We start from the raw sequence: 17,708 nt of genomic DNA on the forward strand, positions 1-17,708 counted from the left end.
TGGTGTTGAAACCCACGATGAAGGTAACAAACAATAAACTTTCTCCGCTCAGTGTGTACATTTGTCATACATTCAAGTTATCCTTTGAGCTCTCTTTAAAAACCAAGCTACACTCAATCAGTAATAAAGAACTTGTTGACATCAAGATACAGCTCCTCCTCCTCCCCTTCCTTCTCCTCCTTGGGTTTTTTGAGATCTCAGATCTAGGATACACTTCGCTGTACAAAAACTCTTTTTTGCATTCAATTAAGCCTTTAGGAGCCAATATTGAGGAAGGGCTGCATGTTAACATTCCCCAAGAGTGCCCCACTAGAGAGTTGAGAGTTAATTGTTCAGAACGTATTAGAGCATTTGCTCTTTAGGAGAAATAATTTAGTAATAAGATAAGTGGAGTCAAAATCCTCCATAACCGGTATATTTCGCATTAACAAAGTTTTTGAATTCAGTTCCAGAATATCACGTCACAATTCCATTCCAAGCGGATGAATCAGGTGAATTTCTCAGCTACAAACTACATGAGCATGCGCGGTTCAAAAGAGGCACTGAGGAACCGAAAGTCTGGTATTACAAAATGGAGGCGTTTGGAATGTCACTTCATTTAAGCCTCAGCAAATCTCCCAACCTATTTAGGCCTGGTCTGGTGGTGGAGAAGATACACAAAAATGGAAGTAAAGAGTACAGTGAGACGCCTCACACGGCCTTTTACGAAGGACACGTGAAGTCTGATCCCAATTCAATTGTTGCTATCAGCAACCATAATGGATTGGTGAGTCTGTTTACGTCGTTATTCTCACTGTAGATCCAAAAGACACACCTCCAATGTTGCAAACGTTTTTTAGAAGTAAACAACAAGGCTTCTAATGTTGCCTGTGGAGCTGAAGACTTGGTCGATTACCTTAAACATCCATTTCATATATTAAGTCTAAAGATGAAGAATCTTTCGTTAAGCAATCCTTTTTAATGTCATTTGATTTATACTGCAATGGCAAGAGTAGCTTTCACTCTCACTTGATGGAGATGTCAGAATATTTCAACCTACCTGACTTCAACACTGATCTGTTAGATACCGCTATAGTAAAAAACTTTCGTAGGTTTAATGAAACAAGAACATATATCATCTTGGCAAAACATCTTTCACCACTCTCAAAAACCATGATTTTTTAGATCTTTAAAAAGCGATCATACCACTTTTAATTACCGAGACTTAACGAGAGGACCAGCTTGGAGAAATAAATTAGTAAAACTACGAATAAGTAACCACAAACTAATGATAGAACTTGGTAGATACAATCGAAATCAGTCATAATAGGAATTGCCTTTTTGTGGATCCAATCAAATTCACTTTCTTTTTAATTGTTCTAAATACTCTTTGATTAGGAATAATTTTTACAATAAAGTTTAGATTATGATTCCAAATATTACCCAGTTACCTGTGAACGTTTTGATCAATGGACTGATGAGCACATCTAATTACTATATTAATTTACAATCATGAAATATATTTCAGCTTGCTTTGACTTTCGCGACGAATTATTAGCAAAGTAGTTTAATTTAATAATTGTAAATAGCTTTTGTAATACTGTATGTACTCGTATGGTCCTCAAAATAAAGCTTGTTTATGTTGCTGTTCTCTTCATAAAGACATTTACATAGGTGGATTCCAGTTGCGGGAGGTTTAATTAAGTTGTGGAATGCGCAAAAAATTTGTGCGCAATAATCGTAAGAAGACCACAGAAAAAAAAAGGGTCAACAACAACGAAAATTTTGTTTACGTGAGGCATGATTATAAAGAGAGCTTAGAACGCAGAGCACTAGCTAATTGAGGCGGGCTAAAAAGCAAAAATTAATAATGGTAATAATAGTGATAATAAAAAGTCAAAGTAATAATAACGTAAAAAAGTAACATATAATAATTATTATGATAATACCAAATATCGACATATTAAGAGACTATCGCACATCACGGTGAACAAAATTATAGAGATAGAGAATTAGATGCATTGAGTTGATTTGGTGCCGCGGGAGCTGGCGACCGTACCTGAACGGTCGACCAACAGTTCTCTTAACACATAAGGCCTCCTCAGCATTTTTCACTGGAGCATTTTAGTGAAAACACCTGGGCTAAATCAACAAGAAATACTCGAACAATTCAAAACTGAAATGTTCATTTCTGTAACTGACCGTGATGGGATCATAATATAATTATTTTACGTACAGCTTGTATTTGACTTTTTGAATCGATGAGATATATTATTTTTCCCCATCATATCTAATGTTACTTTTTAGAAAGGAATAATAAACTTCATGGAGAGCGCTTTTTTCGTTCATCCGCTACCTGATCATCTCGCAAAGCATTCTGGACTACATGGTGGTTCACGACCTCACCTTATTTACCGCCGTTCTGTTAGTCCTTACAAAGAATACTGTCAAGTAAAAGGTAAGACGTTTTCTGCACATCCCTTCATGCTCAATTTAGGAAAGGGGTGAATTAATTCAAGGGGCACACATGCACCAACCCACGACCTGGCCAAGACGGTGTAAGTAAAATCTGGACAGCGGCTACCTGTATAAAAAGGGAGCTTTAGCAACGACGGCCGCGACGGCAACGAGGACGTCAAAAAAGCAATAGGTTTATTACGCAAAACAACAAGTTTGCACGTACATCACTCTTTTTTGTACATTTCTTTACTGTCCTTGCATGACTACGACGTGAAAATGCCTAATTGCAAGTTTTATGGAGGACGTAAACGAGCGACGACGAATTTCTTTTTCCCTCTCTAAAGTTGAGTGCGCTCCTCAATAAATCAACTCCAGGGAAATTCGCCTACATTTGCCATTTTCAGCAAACTGGAATAAACGCGGCAGTGTTTGAAAAACGGGAATTCATTTTAAAAGTGACGTTTTCACTGCCGTTGCCGTCGTCGATGCTAAAGCTCCATAATGTTTGTGTATACCGCAGCAGAAATTTTAAATCGCTTTTAACTTAGATGTCTCAGTGAATTTAAACATTTACCCACAGCTAAAACCGCAAATCAAGTCATGTATTTTAGGTTTTGGATAATGTAAAACGGTTACCACTCATAGCCTATTAGCGCGCAATATTAGCGTCCATACTGTATCTTGGTCAGGCAACAGTCGTGCGGGCGCTTGTATTTCAAATTTAAAGTATTTCGAGACTGGCTAAATGTTTAACTCCTGATAAGAACACAAATATTCACTTGTTATAAAAAAAGATGAAGTATTTCTCATCGCCACCCATAATCCAAAATACTTTGAACTCACTTATTTTTTGACAGAAAAACGGCGGTCAAAACGAAGCGTAAGCGTAGCTAAGGAGACAAGCCAAAACAATTATCGTGAAACAAGATCTGTGTCAAACAAACACTTGGAGGTGATGATGGTTGGTGATCACTTATTCCTACAGAGATTTGGCAGCGAAGACGAAGCAGCTGGAATACTCTTATTGCTGGCTCACATGGTTAGACGAAGAAGAGATATTTTTATTTTTTAAATTGTAATTGTCCTTACTCACTAACATTGTGTTTACCCTTTGCTATAAGGTCTCTTTCTTCTTATAACAAATGTCTTTTAACTGGCGCTGTTTAGGTGAACGCGATGTACCACGATAATAGTGTTGGAGCTATTAAGCTCACCCTTTCCGTTGTGAGGCTGGTCATTCATAAAGACGTAAGTGCTGATTAAATGAATGCATTCAAATACACCTATCAACCCATAATACACAGAGTACCAGTGTAACTCGACTATACCAACAGCGTCTTCTCCATGACAGGCAGCCAGTTTTGTTCTTCCCGAAGGGTGTATAAACTCTAGTTGTAACCTCCCTACAAAAAATACTGAGACACTGTCCCTTGTTTAAGGTAGCTGTTATGGAGATGTTGGATTATTTTTTAGCTCTGTAATCATGCAAAGGCATTATAAAGTGACCGATAACCACAACAAAAATCAAAAGAAGGCGTTTTGGCCTGTCTGCGAAATAAATAATAACACTGTTCTCACGGTAGTCAAACAACAGCATGGGTGAAGTTTTGACTAACTCAACAGTTAGCCCAGCCAATTAGGGTTAATAAACTTGTTCGCCTTTAGTTTAGCTATTCAAGCAGTGACGGCAACATGGCAAGACTGAATGCTCTGGAGGTGTGGGTAAACGGTGACAATATGCCTATGTCAGATGCAGATCCAAAACATGCTGACCAAGTAATACTTGTCACAGGGTATGTAACTATGGAATGTTATTAATTCTAAGGTCTTGTGTTAACTTGATGTCACGGGACATTTTGTTCAAAAGTAAATTCATAACTTTAGCTTTTCTTTCGTTTGGCGCTTGGCAGCAACTTTGTCTTCACTTTGCATTAAATAAATACCAAATATATTACATGGTGCTTTTTTTCTTTCTCTCCCTGTTTAGGGCTGGATTTGGAGGTTAGTGTGTTCTCCATGAACGACATACATTGATTTAACATCGCTAACTTTCAGCTCCTTTTATTACAATACATTTGACTTATCTTTTGCAAAAGAAATAGTACGCACTCCTTTTCAAATATTATTGCCATAATTTCTGTCTCATGATTGTCTTATCTTATCATTATCTTAGCGGTAACTGTTTTTTACAAGTACGCTAGTCCACGCGTACAGCTGCCATGATAGCAAAAGCACGAAAAATTGTTTGTAATTTTCTGGATGCAAATACATTCTGCCTCCTAACCCTAACTAACCCTAACTGTACATTTCCTAGGCCTGGCACAAGCATCGTCTACTTGTTCATCAACGTATGGACCGAGTATAAGCAACGGAGACATGGGGCTGGGCACAGCATTTCAGATAGCTCATGAAACTGCACACTCGTAAGTAAAATATGTCTTCCACCGAAAAACATTAGAAAAACTTAGCATTAGTGAACTCGCCACAGTGAGTGCTTATAAATGATTTTTGATGTTATCGATGGAAATGGGAAAAGGAAAGAGAGAGCCAACTCTAATTTATGATACGAAATAACAATAGCTAAAAGACTGTTGGCTAAATACAATGTTTTTACGTTTTAGTTAACAAGCTCGGGTGCCAAGGCCTATTTGCTTCAGTTGAGCGATAAGCATTTTCGTGGAATCAAATATTAATTGACAAGAGTGAAGAGCGGCTTTGTTTTACTGGAGTCTCTAGTTCTAACTCTTTTTAATTGTTCTTGCTGACAGGCTTGGTGTTCGCCATGATATCGAAAGCAATTTAGCAGAATGTCCTAATGGAAAATTCATCATGACTACAACTACAATTGGAGGAAATAATGCCGGCAAATGGTCTCCCTGCAGCCGCCAGCAACTACAGACAATCTTGAGGTAAAACTATTCTTTGGGCATTAAAAGCCACTGTGCTTGTTGGTTATTGGGCATGACTGGCGGTATCTCAGTCAGGATGCAAGGGCGGCCACGTTCCAAGTCCATCAAAGGTTCAGTTTTGACATTTGCAATGTAAAGCACATTAAAGATTGCTCGATAGTCTGAGTTTTCTCTGCAAATTCTACAAGAAGGAATTGCACAACAAGTGTCATTTGAATGGTCAAATATCTGGTTTTAACGCCAAGGTTAAGATTTAGACCCCGTCTAACTACGCGAAAGAAAATCAACCCTAGCTGAAAATTGATTTATAACGCATAACTTAAAAGCGGAGATATGCTACATGCGATTGAAGGCATTTTGTCGGGGGAGGGGTTAATGAAGGTAATTTAGTTGCAATAGATTATAGAAGACCTTACTTTGTTTTGTCTTTAGTGGACCAACCTCCTTGTGTCTTGACGACACGCCTAATAATGTCCAAGCTCTCTCAAGCAATTACCACCACAAACTTCCAGGTCAACTGATCGATGGTGACGCTCAATGTGTTCTTCAATATGGAGCTGGTTATAAGTTCTGCAGCCAAATGCAGGTAATATTATAATAGTGTTGAAGGAAACATTACGCACGATTGTCCTTCCCCTTAGGGACTAATTTCCTAGGGGGTGGGGTGGGGGGAGAGATGTGCAAAACTATCTGTGGTACCTCATTGAAACTTTTTCTGTGCAGTTTTTCTAAACGTTCATGTCTATCAACGGACATGGTGGATACGTAGCATAAACGTGGCATAAACGTAAAGCCGTCACATTTGTCCCGTTAAAAGTTTTTGGTTTTAAGCTTAGTCAGAAACAATAAAAAATCCTGAAGAGGCAAATACGACGGTTATACGTTTATGTTGGAAATGAATCCATTTACATGGTAAACACATATATTATAATGTGCGCTTATGACGTCTCTTAGAAAACGTACTCTCCCGCAGTATCTCGGCTTTAAAAGCACCATACATCAAAAAGACCATATTTAATGTTAGGAAGCACTAAACTGGACAAAAGGAGGTCTATTGCTATCTGGTTGTAGGCTTCCTTTCGTAGCGATGTTAGGGAAAAAAGGGTTTCGAACATTGATAATCTTGCTATATTCATGAGCGATAAAACTATACCCTTTTCCCAAACAGTTATTATGAAGCATACCAGACAATAGAAGAATTACCTCAGGACAGTATTTTATGGCAAAATAAAGACAAAAATAAAAACAAAAACTCTCACCAGCTAGCGTGGTTTTTGGATATAAAATCAGAACTAGACAGGAGCTAGATCACTCTAGAAAGTCAACCATAACATTCTAGCCATTTCCTCTGTATATGTGAAACTATTATTCTATTTTATTAGAAAGCATTAACAAAAGATAAGCACTTTCCCTGATCATTAATGCTTTTAATTTTCCTAGTCAAACTGTGGTTCTTTGTACTGTACCAAAGATGGCTCGTCCTGCGTTAGCAAATTCGCTCCTCCTGCGGATGGAACAAAGTGTGGAGAACGAAGAGTAAGTATTCAATTGGTCAAATTCTTGTACCCTAACTGAACATTGACATTCTACTAAAGCAAGACTTGTCCTTTTATCAGGAACGTAAAGCCTATTTAAAGCCAATCTACCTAAGATCGTGTAACATGAAGCAAAGTATCAATGTAGATGCTAGCTGTGAGTTGTCTTTCTATCAACGATTTGAATCGCGCATGATATTCCCTTATAAAACTGACAGATCGTTAAAAAGGATGAATAAGAACGACACATCTTGGCCTCTTTATTACGACGATATCATTAAATCACAGCCTTCTTTCAATTTAGTGGTGCATTAAAGGGGAATGCGTCGATGATGGATCATCAATGACTGACGGGGGTTGGAGTGAGTGGTCAGACTATTCAACTTGTTCATACCCGTGTGGGGGTGGAGTGCAGTACAGATCAAGGACGTGCACAAACCCCCGGTAAGTTCAACTTTGTTTTCGTTATTTCATTTATTTTGACATATCTTTTAAGACGAACTATGTATTAAAAACAAATAGGTATGTACAAATCTACGAGCAATTGATCTTACCCGTGAGTTTACCATCATTGTCCATTCTAGACCACAAAATGGAGGTATGGATTGTGAAGGAGAGAGCATTGGTCACTGGAAAATATGCAACTCACAGGTAAATTTAAATTTAAAAAATTTTACGTACAAATTTGTTTTTTCTCTACTCTTGAGGTTAGCAATTTTGCAGTTTTCTTTGGATCTATGTTTACAGGCATGTTCTGAAGGAACTCGAACTCATAGGCAGGAACAATGCGAATCCAAGGTTGTAGGATCAGTACCGTATATGATGGCAGGTACAACAATGAGTATCCCTTAATGTGATTTTTCGGGTTGCCTTTGCAAGGGCCATGTCACGGAAATTTGCAAGGTGATCTTGTTCATCGGTTTGAATTTCTGACAAAAAAAAGCCCTTTTTGTTAGAATTTTTTTCGTTTCGGTATTGTCCTTGGTGTCTCTCGAGATATACAGGGAAAACGTCGCTATGGATCTACGCCTGTAAAAGAAACAGTGAACTTGCGCAAGGCTTGTGTTTACAACCTACAGTGCCTTTTTTGTATGAAACTGCCAACGCAATCGTCAACCTCGTTTTAATGTGCGTTGTCACTGAAAGGCAATATGGTAACATTGTATTGAAATTTTCTCAAAGTTAATGAAACATTGGTCTGTCTACTTTTCGAACAAGGATTCCAGGACTTTGGTCAGGGATGGGTAGGAACTAACATAAAATGGTTTGGCCAAAGGAATGTGCCATATATCTTGAACATAAATTGTGGACTTCTAAGGCATACCATCCGTTTGTTTAGATACAATTAAAATAACTAAATGTATGTTCATTTTTAAACAAGATAAGGCAACTGAGGTTGCGCATTCTCTGAAATAAGAAGTACAATCACTCTCCTTCGTTTGTAGATAAAAATCCATGCGACTTATACTGTAAAAAAGGAAGCGTGGTGTATCCAAAGGGAAAAGTGGAGGATGGAACTCGGTGTAGACTGGACCCGAAAAACAAAGACGTCTGCATCAAAGGAAAGTGCAGAGTAAGTAAAGTTCTAGTGAGGTTTAGTTCTACCACTGCTGCTCGCGCATATCCGATGTGCTGGAATGGGAAGGGATAGGAGTGGACTCATTGGCCCTATGCGAGCTCCTTTCCCTGCCTAAGGCTTATGAAGGAAAGACACTGGTGTAATTTCAGATGGGGCCTATGTTTTTTTTTCGCGTACGGCTCAAACGCTTGAAATAGACCGGAACACAACCTCGTCCCCAGGGCTTTTCCCTTAAAAAATGAGTGGGGCGGGAAAAGGCCCTGGCATCGGCTGGTCACGTGCACAGCCTAAATATTCCTGAGAAGCTAATTTATATGCAACCCGCTGGTTTTGCGCTGACAGAAGTCGAACGGAGCAACAATGGATAATATCGCGAACTGTATGTCAATATTTTCGCGTCTGTGCGATTCAAAAGCTTAAGATCCATTTAATTGCATGCGTATTATTCAAATGCTACAAGTTTATGAAAGGGTGTACCGGCTCTACGTTGTCACGTACAAAATATGTCAAATGCTTTAGAGTTGAGACAAGTTGTTATCGAGGCGTGCTTCGACTGAAATTCATCGTGACTGTGGAATTACTGTACGATCAAGCAGAAAGTGATTTTGTTCAATGTCAATCAAAAATGCGGGCCTTTGCCTCTAGGATCTACAGTGAATTTAAACAAATTGAACTTAATTGAAATAGATTGTTCATCAAAATGCTTTATGGAGTCTGGTCTTCCCTACAACCCGACCATGAAACAAACAAATGTCCGCGCCGGATGCAAGTCGGTCCTCCAGCCAGGAATGATGACAGGTCTTCGATATCAAACACTTTAAGATCTCTTATATCTTTTCTCTTCTGAGGATAAGTACAAAGGATTTTCCTTATATCAAAGGGAAGATTGACCGATCGATTGGCATCAACCACAGCTCTGTCAATTTTAAATGGACCCAAGTCTTCCTTTGTTACCAGTCGTTTGATACCCTGGGTACCAGAAACTTTTCATGCGCGGTTTCCGGTTTCGGTCAAGTCTCGCAGAGGTCAATGAATTTTTTAAAAATACAGGTCATACAGGCTAAGTCTAAACCAACGCGTGTCGCTATGTTATGGCTGAGAGTCAAGGTGAATAGAACTAGGTTGTGTACGGCGGTCCACTTCGCAAGAAATAAATAAAATATCAAAGGAGTCGCAAAACCGGACTTTTCCATGCCAGAACAAACTTTATGCATGTACGATAGCTTGTTTGTCATTTATATCGCTCTATGAAGGACGTTTTACAAATGTTACCGCTCGCTGTCTCCTTCATAGAAATCGGAGGAAAGCAAAAATTTACCATAGCCAGTATCTGTGACAAGAAAGAAATCTTGTAAAACTTTTCGTTACTCGTCAAGAGATATAAAAGGCCGCCCAAGATCGCGCGCTGTGAGGTTACGCATAATTTCAGCTTTTCACATAGCGCTAATTTATTACACCCAGGATTTTAGGGTGTACGAGGGGACACGTGACCAGCCGATGCCAGGGCCTTTTCCCGCCCCACCCATTTTTTAAGGGAAAAGCCCTGGGGACGAGGTTGACCGGAACAGTCCTCACCCATGCGCACACCGGTCCTTTGAAGGCTTCCTCTCCCAGCTTTCAAACTGAGCCAAATCCTGGATATCACAACAATTTGTAATTTCTTTCTTAACTAAAAGGTGTTGAGAAACTGTCCATAAATCGTATAGTAGGCTTATGTCCGCTTATTTCTGTTTTCGAGGAATAAAGACAATTACATTTCAGATTTATAAAAATATGCTCAATACGTTTTTACATTGTGTTTCTTAGTCCGCCATTTATGTTTTTTTACCGCATAAACTCATTTTCTGTTTTCATCTTTTTTTTTTTCTAACACAGCTCATTTACTAAAAAAGTGATTGATCTGTACAACTCCCGAAATGGTCTCCAATTAATTTTTAGAATGGAATGGTATCCCAGGATTACGGATCGAACGAAATGCACGACATTAATTACTAAAAGCGTTACTAATAATCTTTACTCGTTTGCATTCTTCTTGATGCTCTAATGACATAAAATTTGGGGTCACACTTTGACTGGATTTAAAAAGTATTTATTATTTGATACACAAAGATAGGTCATGTCCAAAGACCTAAGTAACACCATTAATTAACTGCAAGCATCAAGAAATTAAAAAAAATCCAATACATGACCTCTAATAATCTTTGTGGTGTTAATGTTTGTTCAACATCGCAAAACCTTTCTCGTTAAAAACGAAAACTATAATTACAGGCAACCTATTTCAAACTTCCAATAATCAAACTATCAGCACTTTGAGCTGTAATGAATGCTACCGTGTTAATGGATGGGCAGATTCATCAAGTCCTTCAGTCTATCTAACAGGGAGTGATAGTAGAAAAACTAATCAAACCTGTTAAATCATTTTTCGGAGGTGTGGTCGGGGAAATGGGAAAATTAATAAAGCATTAACAATGTTAGTAAAACCTTAATGACGAAAATCATCGAAAGGCGCAACAATATCTTTATCTTGTGGGCTTCGTTTGCTAGTAACTTTAAGGATAACAGTACTTTTGAATAATTCTGAAATGAACAAAAAATGGATGTGAAATGCGTACACCTATATCAGTGCGGACTTTAGGTGTCAGCACTAGTGTTACAATGTCGTGAACCGCATGGTTTTCTATCTAATATGCCTTTTAGAAAAACGGGGGCACCCAACGACAGTTTTCTGTAAAATATCTGTTCGGGGAAGCAAAAACTGGCTAGAATTTTCCATCGCTTGAGGAAGGCTAAAAATTTCTGAATGACCGTTCCATTAATGTACAATTTTCGAAGCTTATCTAATAAATTCCCTACGATGCTATTGGAAAGATAATTCATTACTTTAAACCCTGGTATTTGGTGGTCAATAAATAAACCGTTTCTGTCAAATTGATTGACATGTCTATGGCTTGTATCTCTTTATTTAGGCTGTTGGTTGTGATAATATACTGGAATCCGGTGTTAAAGAAGACCGCTGTAGAGTGTGTGACGGAGACGCAACATCTTGCAAAACTATAGGCGGGAAAGTCACAAACCCCTGCCAAGGTCTGAAAGCAAAACCAGGAGTATTTTACTTTAAATTTGCGCCTATGCAAAGTATAAATTAGAATGAAGCAAAATCTGTCAAAATTATAACTGATTACACCCTCGTAGTTTCACAGAGAAACCGTCCGTACCATTTATGGCCGTTTTGTTTGTACGAACCAAAATTCAGCAGGCATGAATTGGCTTCATTATAAAAATGCTGAGATCAATAGAGTAGGAAATTCTTTTGACAAAATGGAATACACGTTGCCTACCTACCGAAGTGAATTGACCGAGAGGAACTGACAAAAGGCCATACAGGGACTAGACAAGAATACAGCCATGTATTTGCCTTTCAGAAAAAAAACATTTTCCTATCCAGTGATAAAGAGGGCTAAATTGTCTGATTGATTGATTGATTGATTACCCAGGAACTTGCACAGTTCTTGACGTTCCACCTGGATCAACAGAAGTTCGAGTTAGCGAGGAAGTGGAAGACTGGAATTTCCTCGGTGAGATTTAATGTTAAACCTGGCAGTGTTGATTGTGCATTTGTTAATTTAACTTCCTCGCTGCAATAGTTGGCTATAATTTTTAGCACATTACGTTATGAATACCCAGTGAATATGTATATAGATATTAGCCTGGAGAGATGGACCATCAGAAAACTTATGGCGGGGGTGGGGGAGGGGGGCGAAGTCCAAAAAAAAAATACTCGCGCAAGGAAAAATTAAATTGCAAAAATCATACACACCAAGGAACTCTACAAATTATTCATGCATTGGCCTAAGAAAATCATACAAGGGAAATGTTGACGAAAAAAATTCATGCGGCTCGAAAATTTCCCACCCCCATAACTTCCTGATGGTCCGTCCGTTAGCGCTTTATAAACAAGTAACAAATAAAACTTAGAATCACGAGTTCACTTTTGAGTTTGCCCCCCACAGCAGAGTGTTAACAAGTTGATTGTATGTCAGTGAGATGTATCGATCGTTTTGAGTTACTGGAATTGAAAAGATATATACATATTGCGAGTTGTTTAATTTGGTGCAATACTATAAGTTATTTTTTTCTTCTCTGATTCTTCTTACCAACTGTGAAGAACACCCATTTTTCTTTCCTATGTATACATTATTTAAGGGGTGAAGAATGAGGCAAATCAGAATGTGTATAATGTGGGATATACTTGGAGTACAACTGCAGAGGCTGCCGGAACTAAAGTTTATTACACTCATGAAAAGAATGAGGATGCTGATAAAATTTACATCCCTGGACCGACCAACGCCCATCTGTACGTCTACGTAAGTTTAACCAGTTTTAAACTGTGCATCAATGCTGAACATGATTCTTGTAGCCTAGGTAATGATATAAAGGCCACTTATCCGAACGCTCCGTTATGGTGCTTGGGTTCTGTTATTTTTATATGAAATTGATCGTTGGATTGTCGAAACGTCGTTTGTTTTTGATTGTCATCGGTTAATCTTTGTTGTTTCTATAAATTAAACCTGCAGTACTGGCAATTTGTCCAAAGAGCACCAGTTGACTTCGCTATTACAGAGCCTGTCAGTGCTAATGAAGCTCCGCCAGTGATAGAAGCCATATGGGAGGTCTCTGAATGGAGCACGTGCTCTCACTCATGCGCAGGAGGTAAGAAGGAATCAGACAGCTGTTTTTTAGCTTATTTCAGATGATCATGAAGAGGAAAGAGACGCCGACACGCACGCCCCACTAAACCACGCCCTAGGTATCTTAGCACATCTCGTCATTGCTTAAAAATTTATCTGAGCAGTGAATTCTCATTTCTGTTGTTTCTCTACGTTATTTTTCTCAAGGTGTTCAGACGCGAAGTGTGGAATGTGTTGTAAAGGAAGATAAGTCGTACCTGAGTGACGCTGTTTGTACTCGAGACTCCCGAAAGCCAGCTACGGAACATCAATGTAATACCCAAAAATGCAACCCGTTGTAAGTAAATTGCATTTACTGTCAGAAAACTTTGCGTTGGTCCATTTTAAGCAACATGGGGAAGTAAATTAGTACCAGCGGACTCCGGAAAATAGAATAATTCCAAGCTGGAGCTTGAACTTTGAGATTTCGCAAACATGTCTCCATTTACTCTCCCGATACTTCAACGTTTCTTACTACAAAGTAGTTTAGCGTTAACTGAAAAATTGTGTGATTATCATTCTTTCATCTGGATCTGATAACCCAATGATAACATTTACTCGCTTGTTTCAGCTGGTACGTATCAGGTTGGCGACCCTGTTCTAGAACATGCGGTAAAGGAGTTCAAACACGCAAGATTTTGTGTCGACAGCAAGTATCCAGAGGGCAATATAACACATTACCCGATTCAAACTGTGCTGCTGCAAAACCAGAGGGCCCCAAGACACGGGACTGTAACAAAATTGACTGTCCAGCGGAAAAATTCCCGGGAGAGTGGTCATCGGTAAGAAGACCTCTAAAGATATTTAGAAAAGGAAGAGAAAAACTTCTGCGCGAAAAAAGGAAATCAGATATATTGATGGGCAACATACTTGGTACTTCATGGTACGTCCGTTGATGCAGCTACGTTTATAGGGGGGGGGTCCCTTCTCTCACGCGCTCTTCTCAACCGTAAAAGCGCCACTTTTAGTAAAATACAGAATATATGTTGACATGACATTCTGGTGAGTACCCTGAAAAAATCCTAAATACATCCCTGAATGGATTCAGTTTCTAGCGATCTCTCTGTTTCTTCTTAGTGTTCCACTTCGTGTCGAGCCGGGGTAAAAACGCGTTCAACTTCATGCAGGAGACTGAAAGAAAATGGTGCGTATGAATCTGTACCGGAAGTCATGTGTTCTGCTGCTATTACGCCAGTCCTTCAGGAAGACTGCAATCAAGACGTACCATGTCCAGGTATTTCATAAATCATATACCACAATAATAATAATAAACAATTAAATTCATGATCAAGACCTCTTTAAGAAACATGTGCCTCGCGTTTTCTCAATTTTTGGAAACACAATAATTAACAATTAATGAATAAGGCTGAGTACTCTTATGAAGAACCATGGAGATTGGGGAGGGTGTTATGGCCGAGGCGGATAACACCCTCCGAGATCTCCATAATTCTTCACATGATACGAAAGCCGAATTCAATAATTGTTTTATTATTCATTCAAAATAATTCCTAGTTTAAAAACAAAGCTAAAACATGCTTACCTCCATCGATGTTAAGTTCACCTTCGATAGTGCACGTTTAGGGTTGTTCAGTTCCAAATAGCAGTTGTCGCCCTTCGAGTTGTGTTCTTGCTGTTCTTGCCATGTTTTTAGCTATAACTTCGCCCAGTTCTTACTCTTGAAACGAGTGAAATGTCCGCCATTTTTTGTTTTCACAATCAAAACAACTCAACCTCGTCCCCAGGTGTTCTCGGTTAACGGTGCATTAATCTGCAAGAACGCTGCATTTTAGACGTCATTTCCTCGTGAAACACAAAATTCTTCCAAATTTGGTCATCAGTAACTGGTTATGGTGAGTTATGGGGGTGCTTTTAGCCAATCAGAATCGGAGAAATATTTTGAATGAATAATAATTTTAATTAACAAGGGTTATAAAAAAAATCGCTAACTCTTTTAAGAAATATTCCCTACTTCATTTGAGCTATTGGCGAATGAAAATTATTCTCCCTTTGATGGAGTTTAAGAAAGATTACAGCCAAAAGGCCTTAATTCGTTACCAGGCCTCATTACAGCACTACCCGTGAACCGGCCGCACCACTCCCTCTTTAGACTGACTTTCAGTGTTTTTCGATGTGGCGTTTATTTGAAGGTGGCGTCTGTTGAACAATCACATTTCTTAAATTACTGACACCATTTACGTTAAATATATATTACGTAAAAACAAAACATGTTTAAAGCTCCATGTCTCGCTTTTTTGCTGATATAAAATCACAAGTGACTGGCTAGTTAACAATAGGTTACCAAGTTGCACTGTACTTGTTCATTTTTTCGTATAATCCTCGAATAAACATCGTATCCTACTGCATCAGTACGGTGTTTATTTAAGTGCGGCAGATATCAGTATTTTATGCTCCCGTGTGTAATTGAGTTCGGCGTTTATTCGGGTGAATCCCTGCGATGTTATTCAGGGTGGAGTAGTCTTACTCCTGGGTTCTAATCTCTGTGCACAAGGGCCACTCGGGCTCTAGGACAGTGCAACTTTACCTTCATTATGGTTGTGGCTTCCCTTGTTTCTCTTTTGAATTATTGACGAGTTTGAGAACGTCTTTTCTGACAGGTGATCGAAAGTATGTACCTCTGGGATGTTACAGGGACAAAACAGATGACCGAACACTTCCAATCCTAATCAATAATTTAAGGAAAGCTATTAACTGGACAGACATGTCCTTGACTATAGACAAGTGCGCAGACCTAACAACCGCACGTAACCTCAAATTTCAAGTGTTTTCGCTACAGTTCTACGGGGAGTGTTTCTCTGGTTATGATGGTCTGAAAACTTATGACAAACATGGTGCGCTCCCGTATAGCGACAAGATAACTCAATACTGTTGGGCAGGCGTTGGAGGTCCAGGAATCAACTTTGTATACAAGTTTACAAATTAGAATGGTTAGTAAGCTTACTTATCATAACACCCCTGGGTAAGTTATATACTGAACTTAATAACGTTTTAGACTGTAGTACTTTTTAAATACCGATAATTTGAAACTGAAAGCAATGTATATAATCAACTGTGCCACTGTGTATTCCTTCTACTTCCACGTTAGGGCTAAGAAAAATTCTGAACCTCGAATTACGTCTCTGCGCTGCTTAAAATTGAACCAATATGTCGAGAAGAATTTCAGTAAACAGGGACACGCAAAGACGGTTTTCTCCTAAATGCAATTGGTATTAAGCAAACTCTTTTACTGTTTTACTGTTCCCTAAAATTTTAGATGCAACCAATTTTACGATGGAGATAATTTTTCTGATTCCTCTTTCCATCACATTTTTGAATCCGAAAATTTTAGGTTTCTTTTTTTCTTCGAAAAAAAGCCTAACCTTAGGAGCAAAACGTGAAAAATTAAAGTTCAGAAGATCGTAGGGAATTTATTACATGAGCTTCGAAAATTGTACACGTATGGAACAGTCATCTAGACATTTTTAGCCGTCCTCAAGTAAAGAAAATTCTACACAAAATTTGCTTCTCCGAACAGCTATTTTACAGAAAACAGTCTTTGGGTGCCCCTGAATAAAAATTTTGTTTACAAAAAACAAAATTTTGTTTACAGTACCATAATCAAAACAGATGCCATCAATTGTTGTTGTTATTTTTTTTTTTTACTTCGTAGCCATATTCTTTTGTATTGAATAATAAACTGACTTCGTGTAATCATCAGGAACGCTGTTGGACCGCTGAAGGAACATGCTCAGTCAATGGAACATAAGTTACCTGTTACTCATAAAAGGATTTAGTTAGCAATCAGCATGGAATGAAACAGTGCACTTTCACTAACACAAGAATGTAAAACAAGTGAAAATTATCGATCAATACTAGGTTGATCAGTAGCTCCGGTCAAAATGTAGAAACTTGAGCAAAGAGGAAAATAAAAATTTCTAATCCAACAGAGGTTGTTTGATTCCTGGTGTTACTATCACTTATAAGCTAGTGCCTGACTTATTTCCCTGGGCCGAATTGTTCAAAGCTGGGTTGAAATAACTTAGGGTTAGTGCGAGATTTGAATTCAGATTTGAAAGCTAAAAAGCATTTCAGTTTGAATTCTTTATGTCTACAGAGAAAATCATCCGAGAAAATGCTTTTGAACACAAGAAAAAGAAACCCGGGTTAAGCGCTAATCGACCTTCGAATAACTGGGCCCAGTATGATGCAGGTGCTGTTTGTTTGGCGGGTTCACACTAACAAAAAATTCTGTCAGGTTACTGGCTTCTCGAGCTGGAAAGATGAGGGAAAACCCTGCTCTGATTGGCTATCGAACAGACTAAAAAATTGGCTATACAGTAAAAACCCGCGAGCAAGAACGTCGTGGTTTTTAAGAACCTGTTAGGCTAAAATTTTCCCGTTCAGCCCCCTCTATACAAGAACTTGCTTAGCCTAAAATTTGAAACAGGTACTTATTTTCTAAAATCTTATAAAAAAATATGTACACTTGGGCAAATAAGATAGGTCAACATCCAAATCCACT

The 17,708-nt window shown here is 38.6% G+C and overlaps 1 protein-coding gene across 1 annotated transcript; it reads left to right on the forward strand.

The window, feature by feature from the left end:
- The first annotated feature begins 17 nt into the window (after positions 1-17).
- Positions 18-17,103, forward strand: LOC140950825 (A disintegrin and metalloproteinase with thrombospondin motifs 16-like). The gene is made up of 25 exons (XM_073400047.1): positions 18-23; positions 434-766; positions 2,287-2,425; positions 2,533-2,541; positions 3,297-3,478; positions 3,607-3,687; positions 4,105-4,232; positions 4,427-4,440; positions 4,754-4,862; positions 5,208-5,348; positions 5,781-5,934; positions 6,789-6,884; positions 7,188-7,327; positions 7,468-7,534; positions 7,631-7,712; positions 8,329-8,456; positions 11,429-11,546; positions 11,957-12,037; positions 12,666-12,826; positions 13,037-13,172; positions 13,358-13,487; positions 13,761-13,971; positions 14,267-14,423; positions 15,805-16,134; positions 16,905-17,103. The coding sequence occupies exons 1-24, from the start codon at positions 18-20 to the stop codon at positions 16,128-16,130; spliced, it is 3,129 nt and encodes a 1,042-aa protein (XP_073256148.1). The 3' UTR covers positions 16,131-16,134; positions 16,905-17,103.
- Positions 17,104-17,708: the final 605 nt, after the last annotated feature.

Source organism: Porites lutea, chromosome 10, assembly GCF_958299795.1.
Source record: "Porites lutea chromosome 10, jaPorLute2.1, whole genome shotgun sequence".
Classification (NCBI taxonomy): Eukaryota; Metazoa; Cnidaria; class Anthozoa; order Scleractinia; family Poritidae; genus Porites; species Porites lutea.

Bases quoted from the DNA above. Each gene is read 5' to 3' on its own strand.
- LOC140950825 (XM_073400047.1), top strand. The intron at 5,935-6,788 runs GTAATATTATAA...TAATTTTCCTAG, and splicing joins AGTTCTGCAGCCAAATGCAG to TCAAACTGTGGTTCTTTGTA. The intron at 8,457-11,428 runs GTAAGTAAAGTT...CTCTTTATTTAG, and splicing joins GCATCAAAGGAAAGTGCAGA to GCTGTTGGTTGTGATAATAT.